This window comes from Aspergillus piperis (genome assembly GCF_003184755.1).
Source record: "Aspergillus piperis CBS 112811 unplaced genomic scaffold BO85scaffold_13, whole genome shotgun sequence".
Lineage (NCBI taxonomy): Eukaryota > Fungi > Ascomycota > Eurotiomycetes > Eurotiales > Aspergillaceae > Aspergillus > Aspergillus piperis.
This window is the reverse complement of record NW_020291603.1, coordinates 852,436-872,322: the sequence shown is the minus strand read 5'-3', so window position 1 is coordinate 872,322 and position 19,887 is coordinate 852,436. Positions and strand designations below refer to the sequence as shown.

Genomic DNA, 19,887 nt, shown 5'->3' with positions numbered 1-19,887 from the left:
TACGTACTACATACACTACGACATGCAGATTACCGATCCGATCTGCAGGGGGGGAGCAAAGGGCCGAGACAGGACAGGGTAGCTTGTGTAGCACGAGCGATTATTTACTACGGGAGGGGGGGAATAAATCAGGGTACGTGCATGAGATTGTAACCTGATTATTGAATAGTAGGTGGAAGGGTGCAGAAGATGTTGATGTTGGTGTGACACACACACACACACATTTTACGAAGATGGAGAGAGGAAGAGAGAGAGAAGGAATAGATTGAAAAAGAAGTGGCTGGACCGACTGGACTGGCCTGAACTGACCAGTTCAGATCAAGGTAGCCTACGGAGTAACAGGAATAAGAATAAGAATAAGTAAGCAAGGGTATGGGTATGGTTGTTGACTGGTGAGGACATTTATTGATATGAATTGGGGAATTAGAGCTGTACCTACCCGGATTGTGTCACACGGAACTTTACTGTACCTGGCTTGGCTTGGGGGGAGGATTTGCGACTATGGGGTTACTAAAGGGCGATCAGTTGTTCTTTATTGTTACGGTAGATAGTTTAGGATGGAGGCTTCATTTCAGGAAAATATTATCGTTTTTCTTTTAGTTCTATTAATCAGGTATATTGGTAGCGATCTTGACACCCTTATTTTTTTGAGGACAAACAAGAAAAGGTCATAGGTGCAGAACAGAAGAAATAGCCAGGTTTGTGACAGATTTGTAGCAACTATGGGTATCATGCAGACTGTGAAAATTCCCCACTCCGTGAGAAGACAATGAAAATTCTAAGAAAGACAAACTTTTTTTTCTCCGATATTCCCCCCTTTTTTTGTTTGATTCCATGCCATTGGTATTAGAGAGTTCATTAGGACATGGCAAGCCAATTTGCTGAGAGTGACTGTTGAGAGTAACTGAGATGAATCCGAATCTTTAGGATTTATTAATCGTCCAATTCGTTAAAAATCGTAACGTCGTAAGCGGCGTAGCTTGGTATGGACATCTGTCGAGTCCAGGTTTGTTGAAAAAGAAAAGAAAATAGATGAAGGAAAGTCAACGGTGAAGTTGAAGGTGTTATGTGCGTCTTGAGCTCTGGGAATCAACAGACGGCGCTCGGTTGCTGGCTGCAGGTACCGTCGGTTCCGCAGTCAAGTCATCGGTTGTCAGGCGAGAGCGACCCCGGATTGAGGAGTGAGTAGAGTCACTGTCCAGTCGAAGGGAGTCCATGCGCTCCAATTGCTCATACTCGGGCAGGTGAATGGGGGATCCGTGATAGTCCTCCATGATGCTGTCACCATCGAGCATGGTGTATCCAGGCGGGCTGGCAGGCACATCTTCGTACACCGGCGGCATCTCTTCATCCCAGCTGATGCCGAGACCGCTGCGCTCCGTGACATGAAGGTGGAACTGCATGCGCAACACGCGCGCCGCCCCGGTGGGAGTGATGAGCTTGGGGTTCCGGTTCGGGCAGAACTCCTCAGCCACGATCAATTCAATGACAAGGTTGTGTCTTGCCTCCAAGCCTCCAGGGGTCTCGAGATCGCAGACAGGGTTGCAAGAAGGGTTGATGTTCGCCTCGAACTGCATGCTAATTTCGCCGCCAGCGGTGTCAAAGTCAGTCTTCCAGCCTTCTTTCTCTTCGTTGTGGCCGATGATGCGCGTCTCTTGGTGGAGGACTCCCTTGCCCTCGCCCCCGATCTTGTGTGCATGCTTGGTGCAAGCGGTGGACACGATTTTTTGGTGTTCTTCGATCCGCCACATCATCTTACGCAGGCGCCACCGAGTCTGTGTGTCCTCCTTCTTGTCCACGATTCCGCTCAGAGTCATTTGAACGGGGAAGGTGCCAATCGGGTGCACAACAGAGGGAAGAACGATGCGGCCGGTGAGGTTGGTAGGGGGGAAGATGCGGATTGAGGACTTGTCGTTTCCGGGAAGGATGGCACGCTTGATGTGCACGGGCATCTCGTAGGTATATTCCTCGCCGTTGACGTTGTGGGCACGTGCAGAAAGGAAGTACTCGACTTGACCGAGCGAACCGTTGCAGGAGGCGGGCAGATGACCGGGGAACAGGTAGCTGAAGGGGAATTCATGGTCGCCATTCTTGAGATGAAGAGGCTCAGTCAGGAAGTTCCAGTGAGTCAGTTCCTCCGTGCGCGATGCGCAGTTGGCGCAGTCTCTGGAAACAGGCTTCTTCGTTGTCAGTCTGCTCATCAGGCGCATATCGAAAGTGTCCAGGGTGACCATGCCAGCCAGCTCGGAGATGCTGATCTTCAGGCGCCCCGAGAACAGCGCACCAGTGGAGTTCGCAGGGGATCCGTAGCACACAAGCGGCGGGGATTCGACGATGACGTCTAGTTTAGCATGAGCATTGGCAATCTCCTCTTGTCCGGCGCGCTCCTTGGAACGGGAGGACCGGCCATGGCTGCGTCGCTTGTCCTTGCTGTGGTCACGGTGGGGGTGGATAAGGTGTTCGACGGCGAAAGACAGACGACGCTCGGGTGAACGGGCTCTTTCCGCACCATGCGTGGACGGCTTCTTGGAGACCACTGTGTTCGGTGGGATCTCATTCACAGACGACGAGGACGAGGAGTTGGAGTGGGAGACGGAAGAATGGTGAGAGGAGTGGTGGTGGTGAGAGAGGGAAGGGCGAACAAAGCTGGAGAGAAGACGGCCAGGCATGGTGTCAAAAGTTCAAGTGGCTAACACTTTGAGTTTGAGACAACCGTGCCGGGCAAAAGATATGAGAACGTGTGAGAGCCGGCTTTCTAGGCCCTACTTGAGCTGTGGAGGAAATGTTCCGGTGAGTGGTTGCTGTGGGTGGTTGCTCTGTATGGGATAGAGATAGTTTGAAGACTAGAGCTTGAATATGTAGACGCTGTTGAACAATAACTTAGGAAGTGATTGTTTAGGAAGTGCTTCGATATTGGTAGAGTTGCGATGTGTGGTAGACGACCAAGTACATAATCCAGTTGTGGTGTGGTGGTATTGTTGACGTTCTTCTAGATGTTGCTGTCAGGATGATAGAGTATCCAAGCACCGGTACGGAGGATACAATGGGCAGTGTGGTATAGTTGAAGTCACCACTTGGGTTCAAATGCTATGGGATGGTGAAGGGAAGATGAGATGAATTGGGTGTGACAGAACCAGAAGAATCAAGAAGGGAAGAATAAAAGTGGGAGAGCAGCTGCCTTTGAATGAACGCAACAAGCTTTTTTATTTTTTTTAAACCAGATATATTTCCCCAAGAGAGAAAAAAAAAGAGGACTACCTCAAAAAATCGAATTTTCTACTCCTGAGTTTTTACTTTCCAAATTCGCCCTTTTTTTAGTATGGTTTCTTCTAGGACGTTCCCACCGCATGTAACAGGTGCCATTCATTCCCTGGTCTGGCCACCTTCAGGGCTCCATCTCATCGGGCGGACGATGGAGGTTGAGTGGGGCCCGGCAGAAAAAGCGTCATCGTGGGCCTTACATTACGCTTTCCGTACGTGACAAAACGGCTGTCTCCGGCGGAAAGCGTCTGCGTCTGAGAAAGTAGAAACACATTCGGTTCCTGTTGTGCTGCTGGGCGGAAGGATTTCCCCGAGGAGAAAAGCGTGAGCCATGCAACAGAATGGTTTGACAGGCTCACAGGCTCCATCAACCATTGTCATCGATGTGTTGCTTACACAACAACTTGCGTGATCTAGATGAATACCTGTTGTATGGGAGAATTACATTCAATGAATGGGACATTCTAGATCTGGGGACTCATCATCAGTGGTTAATGTGTCCCCACGGTGGACTTCACAATAGATGCCATCGACTCAATTCTAGAATATTCAAGGACTCGTCAGCCTATGGCAACTTGGGGCTGATCATTCACAGTCTCATGTCAATGTCATCTATCCGCAGTCTGACCCCAACCCCGGATCTGTGATTCTGAATAATCAAATGTATGGCAAAAATCAAGGCGTCAGATAGTCTTGTCCTCGGCTAAATCCTACGGATGCTAGTATTTGTTTCGACATCAGCGCAACATACACGCCTTACTTACAGGTTGATTTGTTTCTCTTCGCAATTCAACGCATGTGATACTGTCCGGGCTCATGCAGTCTGCTTCTGAGAAAGACGTGCTACTACCTGCATGAAGTGTGTTATTGCGAAACTGCAACAAAATCGTATTTAATCTAACATGCTGCATCACTTGAACACTTCGCTAGCCACAAAGCATGATGATTAGCTCTCCGATGTCCCTCCGTCGAGGCCGTGCGCAGTGACTCACTCCTACCCCATAGAAAATGGACTTAGTCTGGCTGTCCCTGGGCCCGGAACGTAGTCCCTCCCCTGGCTGTCGATCGTTCGCTCGCGAATGTTTGCGTGACCCAGGCGCGTATTCGTAGAGAGGCGGTGTTGATTTGACGCAATAACTACTAGTGATTATTCAGAATGAACTCGTGGCCCTAATGATCGGGCTTCGAGATCATGCCAAATTGCTCAGTGATGTTGTCATGCCCTTTTGTTGGAGATCCGAACCAAGGATGATGGGGCTGACTAAGGTTCTAGACAGTATTCCCCTCCAGGTCAGGCCACAATTTGATTGGGCCGTTGTATAGTTGGGGGCCCAGGGCCTGCCACGACAACCATAGTACGTACTCTATTAACAGCAGTAGTAGAGAGCCAATTCCTGATGTGGTGCCTGATGAGCGATGCAGAGATGGAAGACAAAGACGCATGACAAGTCAGTCTGTCAACATAGTGTTTCCGGCACCGAATATCCGTCCAAGACGGCAGCCGGGACCTGAACCCGTAAAGACACCTGACAAAAAGGGCGCTTTCTTTGCTCGTTCAGGAAGGTCAGCTGCCGTCATCAAACCATCACGTGGCGTCATATAGTGGCAGAGAGAGCCCGAAATTCTGAACAGTTGCAAGGCGGTCTGGCGCAAGTTTTGCGCGTACAAGCGGTGACCGGCACCGTGACGCGGGTATACATTACCATACCGCAACACGTTGCGACACTAATTGGAGATCCTCTGGATCCGTGATGCCGCTTGCACTTTTTGAGCCAACGAGGCGCTGAATCCGCGGACGGAGGAAGACGCTAGTCCCATCAGAACCAGATGTTTTGCGTACGGAATGGGAACCTTTTGGGAAATAATCAAAAAAATTCTTTGCAGAGTTTTTATTCCATTGCAGCGCCTCTTAAGTCGTGAGGTTACAGCTCGGCCAGGTTCCACATCCCGACAAGGCCAAAGGGAGAAAAAAAAGGAGACTAAAATGTCAAAGGCAAATTCGAAGAGAAAATAAAAATCTTGATTAGGACATGTGCCTTTTTTTTTTTCCCTTTTCCACCCGCGCGGTACAGCGGTACCCTGTTCGGATGAGACTTGGTTGAGTGGCTTGTCAAGGGCTCGGGCTCAGGCACTGAGAACCTGAATGACGAAGCTGGCTGCAGGCTCTCCTCGTTTCTCACGATGGTTTTGACGGCGCTAACAGGGACCCCTTTGCTCAGGAGGAAGATTCCGTTGTTGCTCACTGCAAGGCGATAGGTTCGCCTTTTTCCCCGCACTGCTGAAAATTTCCGTTCTATGCGGGGCATCACATCATCCGGCTGCAGTTGCCGGTCGGTCGGTGTAGATGAAAGTGGTGGTTAGTTAGCCTTCGTAGGATAGTATGAGGGTTGCGTGAGAAAACAACGATTGAATTGGGAAATAATATCCAAAAGTAATATGTAGTTAACATATGATATTCACTACTAATGTTGAAGTTCTAGACTAAAGCAACGTGCGTTGTGACTTGGCCAGGGACAGTTCTGACGTTCTGACGAATGACTACCCATTGCCGCCATACCCATTACCTAACAGTTTCACCACCACCCATTGAGCTGCCAGGACGACAGCATGCGCAATGTGAAATGATCGGTCTGACCTCTGACGATCCAGGTACCTTGGCTGACTTTTCACCCTGATGGTCCTCCAGCTGTCGGCTTGACCGTCCCGGTTTCCTGAGAGTTTCGGCACATCTTGTCGCTGACGGCCACGGATGGCCGATTCGATCACGCCACGAGTTCGGATGTTACTATACAGGATTTTAGCCTCAGTGTTACCCGCCAAGCCTCATCTACACAGTCCTGGTCGGCTCATGTTATATGATCGCTGGCTTGTCATATATGGGGATGTTAGAGAATTGACACTGACCGTATCAGGCTAATATCTGAGTCGGCAAGGGCCGCCTCCAGCTGATGCTCCTAAATTCTTCTACATCCAGTTAATCTTGGGGAAGCGCCGACGCAGGTGCATGCACTAGAATCTTGGTCCATTGCGCAATACCCTGATGATCAGACCGTGAAGATTGCATCCGGTGACCTTCCTTCACTCATTGAATACTCCTACTCCGAATATGATTCCCCAATTGCATGAAAGTCACCATCCAGACTAGTCTTTGCTCTATAATACGAATCTGTTTGCTATATGGCGATCGACAACAAACCAACTCCGACAGAATATGACCACATTCCTCGTGAGTGCTAGGTTCTTTTTTGCCAATCGCCTAGTTTCACCCAGCAGGAGATATCTAGATGAGGGATTTCTACTACTCCTGCCCGAGCACGCACGGCGGTTGCGTTATTAACCGCCATCTTCTGGACTAGTGCCGTGACGGCTTCATGAAACCCCTTCCAGCTTGGATGTGCAGAAGCTTGGACCCATTTTATGCAGCTGCAAAACAGGTAGTAGTAGCAGTGAATGGTCATATTAATGATGCCAACTACGAATACTATAGCGTTTTCTTGCAAGGTGCAAGGCCATGTTTACCGTTGCGCCCTTTCCATTGGGTCTTTCCGCGGAAACCCCTCCCAAAGGTGGATGAGGGCATGTAGCGGACTAGCGGTACGCCGCAACCCCCCCCCCCCCCCCGTTTTTCTCGAACGGGGCTTGTCCACCGGCCCGGCTCTCTTTTCATGGTTAGCTTTGGCGGACTCCATGCGATGACTCTTCACCATGGCACTAGCGCCTCAGAATTTTCTCTCCTTTCTCCTCCAAGGTCTCTGGACGAGCTAAATCACTCACTAAATGAGGATTTAGCGGGAATTACACCATTCTGGTCCCAGGACTTCGGCGACTGCCGTTGTCCCCCAATTCCCTTGCCCGGTAAGGTCCTCGACGGAAGTCAGATCGGTCCGTGGGTACACCACTTGCAGTCTTTGGTTGACGCCGTACCTGCCGTCCGCTCAGGTTGATGCTATCCACTTTTTACCGCCATTCCTACACAAAACAATATATTCCATGACTAACGGTGGCCCGATGGTCTCGGATATCGTCGCTCAAGTTACTTGTTCTATTTGCCTAGACCGACTGAGAATTGCCACGACGTCTGTGTTTACGTTTCTTGGCATATTCATGGTTTCTTATAACCTTACGATCAAATAGACTCGAGAGCTCTTGAACCCCGCGGGGTTCAAGTTCGGCACATTGATCCCGCCATGGTCTCAGACTGGTCGTTTGGACATGATTGCGTCGCAATATCTATGCTCGGCAGTATAGTTATGGCTGTTTTCGACGATTAATTTCTAGTTCATAGCTGCTGCCCGCGGCATGCTGCGCAGCAATTGCCATGTGAACGACTCTGGCAGTGAGTGTGTCCGCGGGTTTTCAGCCCTACAATACCGGCTATCAGCACCCGAGAACTTAGAAGATGATAGGATTTTGCACGAACCTTCGTAGCCAAAACCTTCTATTTGGAATTCACTCCGGCCGAACTGCACAGGACGTGTGTTTCTGCCAAATGAAGCAGTGTTGCTTGTCCCACGTGCTAGTGCAATCTAACCTAGGAAGTTCTAGAAGCCACTGGTAGAGAGAACTGTATACTGACTCTGCTCTCGAGACTCCTACGTTCAAACATGGGTTATCTTGCGGTCTGTCATTGACTGTCCTGCATACTACCGATCTCTAGCGAATATAGTCACTGAATCGGGACCCAGCTACTCATTGATGGACGACCGGGAAAGGGAGAGCTGAATCATGGCCATGTGATGACGTCTCTATCTCATCTGGCCCCTGCTACCGCCGACTCTATCCGCGGAAGGAACACTAGAAACCGACAAGGAATCACTAGAATCCTCGATCAATATATTGATTATAGTGTCATTCCTCATCATTGGCTGTACCTGGTACTACTAATTAGACTGGTCGTCCTTTGGGACCGGAGAACCGCGGGGTCTCCGTACTTTGCCCGATATAGTCAGTCTCTGGATGCCGTCGAGCCGAGACAATGTCTCTTTTCCAAATGCCACCCTAAAAATACTTCTAGTCGTTCCTTGATTTGTATATCGACATGGAATTTGTAAGCAGTCCAGGCTAGGAGCGAAAGAATCCATGGTGATAGCCTTATCCTAGTACTTTAGAAGGTTGGCTGGGTCAGCGGAGAGACCTGCAATGCAAGTGCTCCGTGACATTCATGTGATTGGTGGGGACCATAATCTCCTGTTCCGCGCATAGAGCTTACTAATTCGTGTCAAACGGATCAGGAAGGTGACAGCTGAGATGTTGAGAGATACGTATGCTGTTGCTGAAAATGGATATGCTTGATGTCGGTAAAAAGCATAATTAATATTACTAATGTTGATATTTGAGTCAGCTTATGGTTCACATTAACCCTAGGCACTTGGTACTTTTGATGTCATTGGCGTCGGAACTTAATGCTGGTAATGGAACGAGCAATGCTAGCTGCATTCATCAAACTGGCTTTGGAGGAGCTCCTCCATGCATTTGTAAGCATGGTGAGGTTTTAGATGCTTTTCTGATGCTACTAAGTAAGTATGTAATGTTTCAGTACCAATGTGATGAAGAATGCTGGAGTACATGTTACCCACGTCAAGTTACTACTACCAGTAATATATATAACCCACAGTAACAGAGTAGACCTCATGCTAGTATATATTCTCAGCATCATGAACATGTCCTAGCCAACCGTACTAGTACTTGGAAAGCGGAGGCCACTTACATAAACTAAGCTACATAGCATCTGATAAATCAATAAATTCCACAATTCGGAACATTTTCTCACACTAATCTCCTACAATTAGAAATGCAATTGGAACTATCTTCCGATGTACTCAATCCGTAAGTCACGTGGTGATAGCTCCGCGTCCGGCAGACATGGAGCTCTAGAGATCGTCAACTCAGGACCCTGAGACGACTCAACTATTCATCCCTTTTTCTAATCCTCACCACCCAACCCATTGGGGTCACTCTCCCCTAAAGATGTCCCAATTTGAATGAACTAATACAACCTATAAGCTATAGCCAAACAATTGGTGTATTACAACTCCCAGCATCACTTGCATCATTTCATGCAAGCGGCGAACGGTCGTCGAATATCCCCCGAAAAAAGCACCCCGTTGAGCTCCTACTAGCTTCTCCCACAATTTGTCAAACCTCCCGACGATCCAATTACTCCTGACTATTTCCCCTTCATCCCTAAAGTTCAACGCCCGAATCGCCCCTTTTGAGTACTCCCACGCCATGTCCCCGTCAACATTACTCTCTCTCGGTTCCGCGATTCTAGCCGTGTTTCTCTTCTGGACACTATCGTCAACCACGTCTTCACCATTCGGCGGTGCATTCCCTCGTCTATACAACAAGCGGATATGCCTCCTGATCGCCCACCCGGACGATGAGGCCATGTTCTTCGCGCCCACGGTTCTGGCCCTGACCAGACCGGAATACGGCAACCACCTCAAGATCCTCTGTCTCAGCAGCGGTAAGCACCCACACAGACCATCGAACAAACACCCCCAACATAAAGCCACTAACACCAACCCGCAACACGAAACAGGAGACGCCGACGGTCTCGGCCACATCCGCAAAAAGGAGCTCGTGAAAAGCGCCCTGCAACTAGGCCTACGCCAAGAATCCGACGTATACATCATCGACGACCCCTCCCGCTTCCGCGACAGCATGACCGTCCAATGGACCGAGTCCGACGTATCAGCTGTTCTCGAACACGCCTTTGCCCCCGAACTCAGCGACAGCACCTCTTCCAAGAAGAAATCGAACAAAGCCGACTCGGCACCTACGGCCACCATCGACGTGCTCTTGACCTTCGACAAGGGAGGTATCAGCAACCACCCTAATCACCGGTCTCTGTACCACGGCGCTGTTCATTTCCTGCGGTCCCTGATGAAGGATAAATCGGGGTATACCTGTCCGGTTACTCTGTATACGCTTACCACGACGAATCTGCTGCGCAAGTACGCGGGCGTTTTGGATGCGCCGTTTACAATGGTTCGGGGCGCGCTGCATTCCATTCTGGGCCGTGGTGGTAGTGGCTCCAAGGGCCAGCTCCCGTCGCGGCTTTTGTTCGTCAGTTCCGTTAATGAGTGGATGACTGCGCAGTCGGCTATGGTCAAGGCCCATCAGAGCCAGATGGTGTGGTTCCGGTGGGGCTGGATTACGATTGGTCGGTACATGGTGGTGAATGATCTGAAGGCGGAGAAGATATGATGATGATGATGGTGGTGGTGGTGCCTGGGTATAGGATCAGTGAACTGACTGGATAGGTGCCCTGCGTTTTGTAGCATATACCCACCCGCATTGTATGTATATGATTATGATTGTTTCCTTGGTGGACTGACGTTGTCTGAGGTATATAATCAGATGTCAAGTCCCATTTCTGTACAGGTATGCACCCTGTCGTCTTGAGAACAGCATGACTCGAAGGATATGATACTGACTACTGTTTTGCTTACTGAAAGACAAAACTCTCACAATCAAAAGAATAATGATAATATACGAAAAGCATAAAAGAGCTCAATATGTAACATGTCATATAGACAGGGTATCCGCTCAGGTAAGGCAATACATGCACACATGAGGTATCATAACTGACAGCCAAAGATCAGCTCATCATATATCCCGCTTCAGGACATGAAGAAAAGAAAAGCGAAAAAAAGAAATCAGGGTTGAGTGAAGGTATCCGCGAATTGTTAACTTTTCCGGATACGCAGATGAAAGTCACTATCGAAGTTATCAAGTGAAGAGAGGAAGAAAATGAAGATGGTGATAAAGAAAGTGAAAGAAAGCGAAGTGGCTCGGATATGAGCTATAATCAAGCCCATGAGAGAGGCCCCGGACCTGTGGTTATCGGATCGTCGTCCTCTCTTGCTTGGCGTTCCCGAGTGGTAGAGCGCGCTTGTCTGGGCGTCCTTGCGGTGGCTCTAGGGATCTCATACTCGCCAGTTTCGTATCCCAGTTCTTCCGCCAGGAAAGCTTCGTCGTCGTAAGTGCTACTAACATTGTCTTCGTGTACAGCCTCGAAAAGCCTTCTCAGGGGTGGAATGGACAGATCAAGATGCGGGGCAGATTGTCGATAATAATCCCAGAAAATGTCGTCGTCTATATCGTTTGCGTCGTCATCAAGCTCGAAGTTCGTTCCGAAGGTTGGCCGCCGGACTGGTACTCTATCATGGGTTCTGATATTACGCTGGCGCCAAGAGGTGGCACCATCGAATTCGACGAGTCCTCCTCGGGTATGGTATACCACGGACTCCGGCAAAAAGTCTCGCCATTCTTCCAGCGCCTGCGGAAGAAGGGTCCGTTCCCACGCTTGGTTCCGACGACCCAGCCAACGATGGTGAATCAGCAATAGTCTTGCGAGACGCTCCATGACAACGGTTTGCTGCATAGTGCGCAAGCGCAGAATGTCATATGCGTGCACAGCATCTGCAAAGGCTCGTGATTTGAGGATTTCCGTTTGTGCCTGTCCCAGATACGCCTCTATTATCGACCTCGCAGTTCTTCTCTTCTTTCGTGTCTCCCTTAAAATATTATACGCAGCTTCCATATGGTGCTGGAATTCTGACAGCCGGGCGCGATCCCACGCAGTTTTGGCGAGGATATGGTGTACCTCGATTGTTGGACGCACGTTGAAAGGCTCGGATGTCATTGTTTCGAACATGGAATTGAGGAAGTCATATGAAACCTGGCCCTTCGCATTTCTTTCAGCGTCGGGGCCAAACCTCGGACGCGACAAAACGAACGATCGCTCAAATAGCTCGAGCCAGACATTCTCCGGCACCGGGATGTCATATTTGTTCGAAATAAAATCTATGGTACGCAGCGCGGCAGGGATGTCATTGTTGGTGCCGAAGGCATGAGCTACGGCGAACAGCAGGTGGTTTGTGGGGTACAGCGGTGAGGAACGGTCGTATGGGGTCACTTCTGGAAGCATCGACTCATCGACCTGGTCTAGCAGCGCATCGACGTCAATGTTCCAGACGGTGTGCAGGACATTCTTGATTCCTTGCATATGGCCAACTCGACTTGACGCAAGGATCACATTGACAAAGGTGGTGGTGTCCCCCGAGGTACCCTCCTGTGTCATCTCGTTGAAGATCTGCAGCACTTCCTTTCTCACACTCCGGGCAGCCGTACCGTAACCTTGCCATCCGGGGTTAGGTTCGAAGAATCTCCTCTTCCGATACAGGTAAGGGGTCATTCTGAGGCGATACTTCTCCAAGCCGGTGTATGCTCTATCCCAGACTTTCGCCTCCATGTAGTAGTTATAGCACTGGGAATCCGGCACCATTCCATCCTCCCTAATTGTTTGCCAGATATAGTCTGCCATGATGGCGTCGCCCATTGAGCGTGCGCAATCGAGCAGGTGCGTGTACTCAGCCAGGCCCAAGGGTTGGCCGCCCGCCCACCTAATTTGCAGGATGGCAGAAAGGTTACTGGCAAATTCGTCGAAAATCGAGTCCAGTGATTTGTACTGCTTGACATCGACAGCCGACGGATGAATGGGACGATGGATTTCCCGATAGGGATCGATAAAGTAAGCCGGGGAGAGGAGATGGAAGACTTCGACAAAGGTGCTGGGTGGCATCAAGCAAACCAAGCTCTCAAAGCGAGGATCCAGCATCGCATCCATCACCTGGTCTGGTTGGCCATCTCGGAGGATAGCGTTGAAACGTCTCTTCACATCCTCAAAGCTCTCGACCCGGGGACCAGCCCCAATGTCGTGCCCTCTGTCGTCTTGTGCATTGGAGATCTCATGATCGCCCAAGTCAACCTGACCAGGTTCCAGTATGTCCGTGCCTCCCCGTCCCAGCTGTGGAGCATGTCTATTAGCGAACCAGCCTTTGTTCCTAGAATGATTGCTGCTGTCGTCGTTCCGATAACGAAGATGTAAATGTGATCCGGATGATCGTTGGCGGCGCGTAGGATCCCGAAGTATAAGAAGTGGAGAACAGCGAGGTAGGTGGGTTAATCGACATCGACGGTACGTAGGACACACCAAATGAGAGCCCAAGCTCTCACTGGTACGAATGAACCCTAGCATTGTGAATTGAGGACAGGAAACAAGAAAGAACGTAGGGAAAAAGCCGGGGGTGTTCAGGCCGTCAGAAGTCGGGGGGAAACGAGCTGCGACTATAAAAGCGGAGTAAATGAGGAGGTGCCGCTTGTTGTGGTCTTGGCGGGCCAGATCCCTGTCAGACTCTGTAGCCTTTTTCACCATCCATGTCCCGCGTCTGCTGTACACGCTGCAGCTTGGATCCTTCCCCCCTTCCTTTCGTTCGCTTAGCTTAACGCTTCAGTCTCTCCTTTTCCACCCACCCACCCTCGACCTCGACATGGCCGACACCGAGGATGCGGGCACATCGTCCGTCTCCGAGCCCTTAGATTTGGTGCGCCTGTCGCTCGATGAAATCGTCTTCGTCAAGCTGCGCGGCGATCGCGAGCTCAAGGGCCGTCTCCATGTGAGTTTGACGCCTTCACCCCCGGCCTCTGGGCTACGTGGCTTTTACTGACAGATGGTTCTGGGTAGGCATACGATAGCCATTGCAACCTGGTGCTAGGAGATGTTGAGGAGACCATCTACGTGGTGGAGGAAGACGAGAACGAGCAAGAGATCCTCCGAGTACGTCGCTCTATCCATTTACCTCGGTTATAGTACAATCAATTTGGGTGATACTATAATAGTGCGGCGCTGGGCTAACGCAGGTTGATTGTCTTTAGACCATCAAGAAGCAAGAAGAGATGCTCTTTGTTCGAGGTGCGTTTCGCGATGCCATTCCCGGTAGAGCCCGGGCCTTGTCATACTGACGTTTTACGATAGGAGACTCTGTCGTTTTGATTTCTCCTCAGGCATAAGAATTGGAAGGCAATAATAAGTAGGAAGACGGATCACATCGGATATTCTTGGGGCCACCCCTCACCCAAGCTACGAAATACGAGACCACGAAGACACCAGGCGATGTTACAGGGTTTCCAGGCTATACGAATTTATCTTTTAATGTATTCACGTACTCGGTCATGCTTGGGCCTGCAGGTTTTCTTTATATCAGATATAGAGGCATCAGGAAGGTGTAAGGCGTGTGGTATCATGGCATCATGCCATACTGGCATATGTAGCGATGAAACCAACAGCAGCGACCAGTGTTTCTGGTTTGCGACCTGGCCCAAAACAGCTAATAAAAAATTGGCTACTGTAGCGGTGACAAAGACAATCATCATTCCAGCACAGCCTTAGCTGGATGGAGGGAATGACTGTGCTGAGCCCGTATGACTCAATAATTTGCTTGGGGGCCGCACGAGGCGGCGATGACTCGCACTTTCCTATCGATAAAGCTTCCCCGGTTCACTCCCGACACTCGCTGTACATCTCTTCCCTCCTAGCATATCATTCACAAACCACCTTCTCATTCACCTATCCAGCTCCAGACCCTTATTGCCATCCTTATTCTGTTTTGCTTATCCTTACTCCCTACCTGATCCTCGTATTTATACATAGAGCTATGATAACACGAATACGTGTCTGAGTGCGCCAGCGGCGATCATCCATCTTCCACCCGACCGAGTGACACATCATATCGCAGATCGATAACGTGCCTTTGCTCCGAACTATTTTCTTTCGCCATCATCTTAATCATCGACCAATATAGCCATCAAAATGCGGACGGCTGAATCTAAGCCTTCGTTGCAGGAACGGCGGAGAGGCGAGATTGTGCGCATCCCCCCGGCGAAGCAATCTGGCATTCCCGCTAACACGTAGCCAACATATAGGCCCTCAGCGAGTTCGCCGAGTACGCTGAAAAGCAACAGGCCCAGCGAGCGGCTCAGTATTTGCCCAGTGATAGCGGCTACGAAACAGCCAGCGCAGCTCCAGTATCTGAAGACCATGCCGAACTGGATATTCTCGACCAGCTAGACCTCACGGATACCCCGAAACCGGTCAAGTTGAAGGAGTTGCTCTTGGGCACTGGTGAACAGCCAGACCATGACATCCAAGTCCTGGCCAACATCCTACAGACGCGCATCGACGAAGGACATGGTGAGACTCTCTTCGACCTGGGCCTTGAGGATGGCGGGGATTCCATGTCCTTTGATCTTAGCCAGTGGAATACAGCCTTACAGCGCTTGCGGGAAGCGGCGGAAACCCTTCCTGCTCACTGTCGGATCCTTGTTACCTACAATGTTGGCGGGCCAGAAGAATCACGCGTAAAGCATGAGCGAATTAAAGGCTCTTGGGGCAAGCTCTTGATCCGGCAGCCAGCGGGCACCGTGGAGGAGATGGCTGAGATCCGCATGGCAGTGGTTGGCAATGTTGACGCAGGTAAGAGTACCATGCTTGGTGTGCTGGTCAAGGGAAACTTGGATGATGGCCGAGGGAAGGCTCGACTCAATCTGTTCCGCCACAAGCACGAAATCGAGAGTGGTCGGACCAGCTCGGTAGGGATGGAGATAATGGGGTTCGACAGCCGTGGTGACATTGTCAGCAGCGCTCATGGGCGGAAGATGTCCTGGGAAGATATAGGAAGACGTTCCGCCAAAGTAATATCCTTCTCTGATCTTGCTGGGCATGAACGGTACCTGCGAACTACGGTTTTCGGCATGCTGAGCAGCAGCCCCAACTATTGTTTACTCATGGTCGCGGCTAACAATGGCCTCATTGGCATGAGCAAAGAACACCTGGGTATTGCTGTGGCTTTACACGTGCCGGTCATGGTAATTGTCACCAAGATCGATATTTGCCCACCGCAGATTTTGGAGGAGACCCTTTCCCAGCTCAGCAAACTTCTCAAGTCGCCTGGCTCTCGTAAAATTCCCATTTTCGTGAAGGACATGGAAGAAACCATCAACACGGCGACACAGTTTGTGAGCCAGCGGATCTGCCCGATCTTCCAGGTGTCCAACGTCACTGGAGAGAACCTGGACCTTGTGCGGACGTTCCTGAATATCCTTCCTCACCGCGGCCAATACAATGTGAATGCTCCGTTCGAGTTCCTCATCAATGATACGTTCTCCGTGCCTCATGTGGGTACAGTTGTATCTGGGGTGGCCAAGTCGGGTGTGATACACGCTGGCGATACCGTTTTGGTCGGGCCTGACTCTCTCGGTCAGTTCACGACTACCACGATCAAGTCCATTGAGCGCAAGCGTATTCAGGTCAACGCTTGTTTTGCAGGCCAGTCGGGCTCTTTCGCATTGAAACGTGTCCGACGGAAGGAGGTCCGTAAGGGCATGGTTGTTCTCAAGAAGTTGGACCAGCCCCCGAAAGTCTACAGGGAGTTCGTCGCTGAGGGTGCGTCTCCTAGTTGTTCCCTTTCTACTCATTCTGATGTACTGATTGTTTAGTCTTAATCATATCTCACGCCACCACGATCAAGCCTCGGTATCAAGCAATGCTGCATGTCGGCGCAGTAAGTCAAACATGCTCTGTCATTGACATTGATCGTCCCTTCATTCGGGGCGGTGACCGCGCGTTGGTTGCGTTCAGATTTGTACAGCGTCCCGAATTCTTGGCCCCCGGGGATCGAGTGCTTTTCCGGGAGGGAAAGACCAAGGGACTAGGAGTTGTTAAAAGTGTGGGATACGATCCCAAACAGCCTTTGAACCCAGAGGCGAAGAATGCCGCGGAAATGAGCAAACAAGCCTGACAGGTTCCGTGGCTCTCTTACCCGATACATTCATAGTTTGAGATCGACAGAGGCGTCCATATTCGGCTACGAGACCTTCGCAATTTCTTGTGCGCGAAGGTCAGGTTGATTCATATTTGGCACTGATATTGGGTTGTAGGGTATTGCATTCTTACTGCGAATATTTCATAGTGTGTTTTCATTATTTGCTTGCTTCTAGTGTGCATTTTGTGGTGGCGTTCGAATGAGGCAGACGAAGTATCTACGAGTCACCGTTCCAATTGTGCAGCCCCCAAGGGTCTCTCTCTTTGTCCATAGAATTCTAATTGACTTTGGTCTGCTGCTCCATCTCTTGCATTGTCGGTGCCAGTTGGTCGGTCCAGTGTTACCCACGTGACAGGTGACGTTCCTTGACGTCACGGGATGGAGTGATGACATCGCGGGTTCTGCGATCGACACTATGTTCTCCTCATATGCTTGTTCTGTTTGCGCTGCTTTCGCCTCGTGCCACTGACGTACTATAATGTATTGCTATTCTCTTGCCTTTCTAGAAAAACCGCATCCCGCAGATTAACCAGCCTTCTTATGATCCCACCCACAGCTCTGACGACACAAGGTTCTATGATTATCGCCTCCGACCATTCATAAACGAGGCGTCCAGCACTTCTGAAGTAGCTTAAGCTTACATTTCATCCAAATATCACACAATTGATTTCACCCACGCATATAAACATGGAGACCATAAATCGAACTTTCAACAACGCCTCGAATGCTCTTTGGAACGAGGTCCATCCTAACCAAACCCCCGATAGCCTATCAAACCAGCAGCATGGCGATGAGCCTCTATCTGGAATCCAAGGCAGAGGAACTGCCACCGATCCTTATGATGCCGGAAACCGTGATGGTAAGAACCTCATTAATCACTTCATGCCTTGTCAGACGAATCACGAACCATTGAATGATCAAGTGAAGCTAACACCAATTAGAACAACCTGGTGCTCCGAGGACAAAGGATAACACCGCTGTCATCCCCGAACCACTTGCATCTACCGATGCTGATCACGCCCGCAACCCCAAGTCACCCAGCAATGCCGACTTCGGCTTCAAGGAAGTTTTCATCAGTGAGCCATACCAGGGTCAGCAGATGAACTACCCCATAAGAGGCGCTTCCTCTGGTATCAAACAAGGGCAGTCTCAAGCTGCCGTTCCTGAGCAGCGAACCCAGACCTCCACCTATGGTCAAGGAAGCCATGCCTCCGGTATGGGAAGCCAGTATACCCAGAAGAGCAGAAACACTGCGGGTTCGTCCTCGGCCACTAGTGGCGCGTATGCCTACTCTGGACAAGGAGTCCAGGACACCACTGATCTTCGTGACAATACCTCTGCGTCCAGGGATCAGGGAGTCTCAAGCAAATCAAACATTTCGGGTCCTACTGGCGCGTATGCCTATTCCGGACAAGGAGTCCAAGACACCACGGATCTTCGTGAGGATGTCTCCGCGGCCAGGGAACAGGGAGTCTCGAGCAAGTCGAACGTCTCGGGCCCTACTGGCGCCTATGCCTATTCCGGACAGGTGGCTCAGGATGACGTGGATGCACAAGAGCAAGTGAGGGTTCCTACATCGATAAAGAAGGATACGGCAAACCAACGAATCTCAAGCGCTGCACAATCTGCTCAGCGCATGCCAGATGACGCGGCCAAATCAATGCAGAAGGAGAATGAGTACGGCAGACAAGCGGTTGCCGGAGGCATGGCTGGAGGTGTGGCTGGAGGCGTCATTGGACAACAGGGAATGAAGAGCAATGCCGGTCAAGGAGCTGTTCAGAGCGTCAATGACGACGATGTTAGAGCCCGCTCGATGCAGCAGGATAGCACATCCCCTAGCTCAGCGATGGCGGGGGGCTCTGTCGGAAAGCAGAGTGCCTATGGCAACATTGATAAGGCACGGGATACCCAACAAGAGAGACTGTCCGCAGCCAAGTCAACTCCATCAGCATCCGAGTCCACTCCCAGTGGAGTAGATTCAGTAAACGCAAGGAGCCAGGTGCCGAATAAAGAAGCTCGGGTTTATCAGGACAAGTCAACGCAAGATGAGAGCGGCGCCGCGGTTGGCTCTGCCCAGAAAGACAGCGGCGCAGGAATGACCGAAGAAGACGGTGTTGACTCCCTGAAGAAAGGCAAAGAGAGCGCAGACGACACCGGGGACAAGCTTCCCAAGAACACCAAAGTCAGCGAGGAAGCTCTGAAAGGCCCTAAGACTCCCGCGCGGGAGCCCTACGAGTTTGAGAAGCGTTTGGATCGTGGGTACAGCCGCTCGAAACCATCAGGTTAGTATAGCACTGTCTTATCACTCAAGAAAACTTCGAGTTTTACTAACCATATGATAGGACCCGATACCAGCAAAAGTTCCAGCGAGGGAGCCGCCGCTGCAGCAGCACAGAAGAACAAGGCCAACGGAAACGGTCACCAGCATCACGGCCCCATTACTCAGCTGAAAGAGAAAGTGTCCAAGGTTCTTCATCACAATGGTAACGGAAACGGCAACGGCACGAAGGCATAAATGAGATGCCTGATATGCTATCATTATGTTGATTGGTTGTTATTTCGAGGTTGAATGGTTTAACGGTGACACACAAGTTACGAGCATTTTTGGATTTGGGAACTGGACACGGTCGGCGCGGTAATATCTGAAGTTATTTTCATGATTACGTTCCTTACCATGTTTGGAACACAATATCAGGAGGGAAAATGAATGTATTATGTGTCTTTCTGGCAAATGTATTGATATCCTGGGTAGAATGCAATTCGATTATCCTACAATCTTATCTGGATCTAGTGCCGACAGCAGTTAAGTCTTATGGACTCAATCTGTACTTGCAGTCTTCCAAGAGCTACTTGTGAGCTACCATTACACACTTCAATGCTACACTATATCCTTCCTGTAGAATCCTCATCACACGTGGAATCACTCATTCTAGCTAATCGGAGGGTGTCTCCGTATATG

The 19,887-nt window shown here is 50.3% G+C and overlaps 6 protein-coding genes across 6 annotated transcripts; 4 read left to right on the top strand and 2 right to left on the bottom strand.

Annotated features, from left to right (window-relative positions):
• Positions 1 to 1,064: 1,064 nt before the first annotated feature.
• Positions 1,065 to 2,669, bottom strand: BO85DRAFT_489690 (alpha-arrestin; the record flags this gene model as incomplete). Its single annotated transcript, XM_025663620.1, has 1 exon — positions 1,065 to 2,669. One exon carries the CDS (start codon positions 2,667 to 2,669, stop codon positions 1,065 to 1,067), a length of 1,605 nt encoding a protein of 534 aa, XP_025514222.1.
• A 6,489-nt stretch (positions 2,670 to 9,158) lies between these two features.
• Positions 9,159 to 10,760, top strand: BO85DRAFT_400700 (PIG-L family deacetylase). Its single transcript, XM_025657132.1, has 2 exons — positions 9,159 to 9,727; positions 9,803 to 10,760. The coding sequence occupies exons 1-2, from the start codon at positions 9,490 to 9,492 to the stop codon at positions 10,468 to 10,470; spliced, it is 906 nt and encodes a 301-aa protein (XP_025514221.1). The 5' UTR covers positions 9,159 to 9,489; the 3' UTR covers positions 10,471 to 10,760.
• On the bottom strand, positions 10,724 to 13,380 carry BO85DRAFT_450949 (uncharacterized protein). The gene has a single exon (XM_025660489.1). It carries the CDS (start codon positions 13,304 to 13,306, stop codon positions 11,075 to 11,077), a length of 2,232 nt encoding a protein of 743 aa, XP_025514220.1. The 5' UTR covers positions 13,307 to 13,380; the 3' UTR covers positions 10,724 to 11,074.
• Positions 13,381 to 13,598: 218 nt separating this feature from the next.
• On the top strand, positions 13,599 to 14,118 carry BO85DRAFT_489687 (U4/U6-U5 snRNP complex subunit LSM3; the record flags this gene model as incomplete). Its single annotated transcript, XM_025663619.1, has 4 exons — positions 13,599 to 13,724; positions 13,793 to 13,885; positions 13,984 to 14,020; positions 14,084 to 14,118. The coding sequence occupies 4 exons, from the start codon at positions 13,599 to 13,601 to the stop codon at positions 14,116 to 14,118; spliced, it is 291 nt and encodes a 96-aa protein (XP_025514219.1).
• A 581-nt stretch (positions 14,119 to 14,699) lies between these two features.
• On the top strand, positions 14,700 to 17,002 carry BO85DRAFT_64173 (putative GTP binding protein (GTPBP1)). Its single transcript, XM_025665553.1, has 3 exons — positions 14,700 to 14,971; positions 15,031 to 16,549; positions 16,603 to 17,002. Exons 1-3 carry the CDS (start codon positions 14,918 to 14,920, stop codon positions 16,902 to 16,904), a joined length of 1,875 nt encoding a protein of 624 aa, XP_025514218.1. The 5' UTR covers positions 14,700 to 14,917; the 3' UTR covers positions 16,905 to 17,002.
• Positions 17,003 to 17,615: 613 nt separating this feature from the next.
• Positions 17,616 to 19,443, top strand: BO85DRAFT_439985 (uncharacterized protein; the record flags this gene model as incomplete). Its single annotated transcript, XM_025658743.1, has 3 exons — positions 17,616 to 17,787; positions 17,870 to 19,210; positions 19,271 to 19,443. The coding sequence occupies 3 exons, from the start codon at positions 17,616 to 17,618 to the stop codon at positions 19,441 to 19,443; spliced, it is 1,686 nt and encodes a 561-aa protein (XP_025514217.1).
• Positions 19,444 to 19,887: the final 444 nt, after the last annotated feature.

What these genes read in the sequence shown, in the direction of transcription:
- BO85DRAFT_400700 (XM_025657132.1), top strand. Translation starts at nt 9,490, where the DNA reads ATGTCCCCGTCAACATTACTCTCTCTCGGTTCCGCGATTCTAGCCGTG. An exon ending in GATCCTCTGTCTCAGCAGCG is followed by an intron (nt 9,728 to 9,802) that starts GTAAGCACCCAC and finishes AACACGAAACAG; the next exon opens with GAGACGCCGACGGTCTCGGC.
- BO85DRAFT_450949 (XM_025660489.1), bottom strand. Translation starts at nt 13,306, where the DNA reads ATGCTAGGGTTCATTCGTACCAGTGAGAGCTTGGGCTCTCATTTGGTG.
- BO85DRAFT_64173 (XM_025665553.1), top strand. Translation starts at nt 14,918, where the DNA reads ATGCGGACGGCTGAATCTAAGCCTTCGTTGCAGGAACGGCGGAGAGGC. An exon ending in AACGGCGGAGAGGCGAGATT is followed by an intron (nt 14,972 to 15,030) that starts GTGCGCATCCCC and finishes GCCAACATATAG; the next exon opens with GCCCTCAGCGAGTTCGCCGA. An exon ending in CAGGGAGTTCGTCGCTGAGG is followed by an intron (nt 16,550 to 16,602) that starts GTGCGTCTCCTA and finishes CTGATTGTTTAG; the next exon opens with TCTTAATCATATCTCACGCC.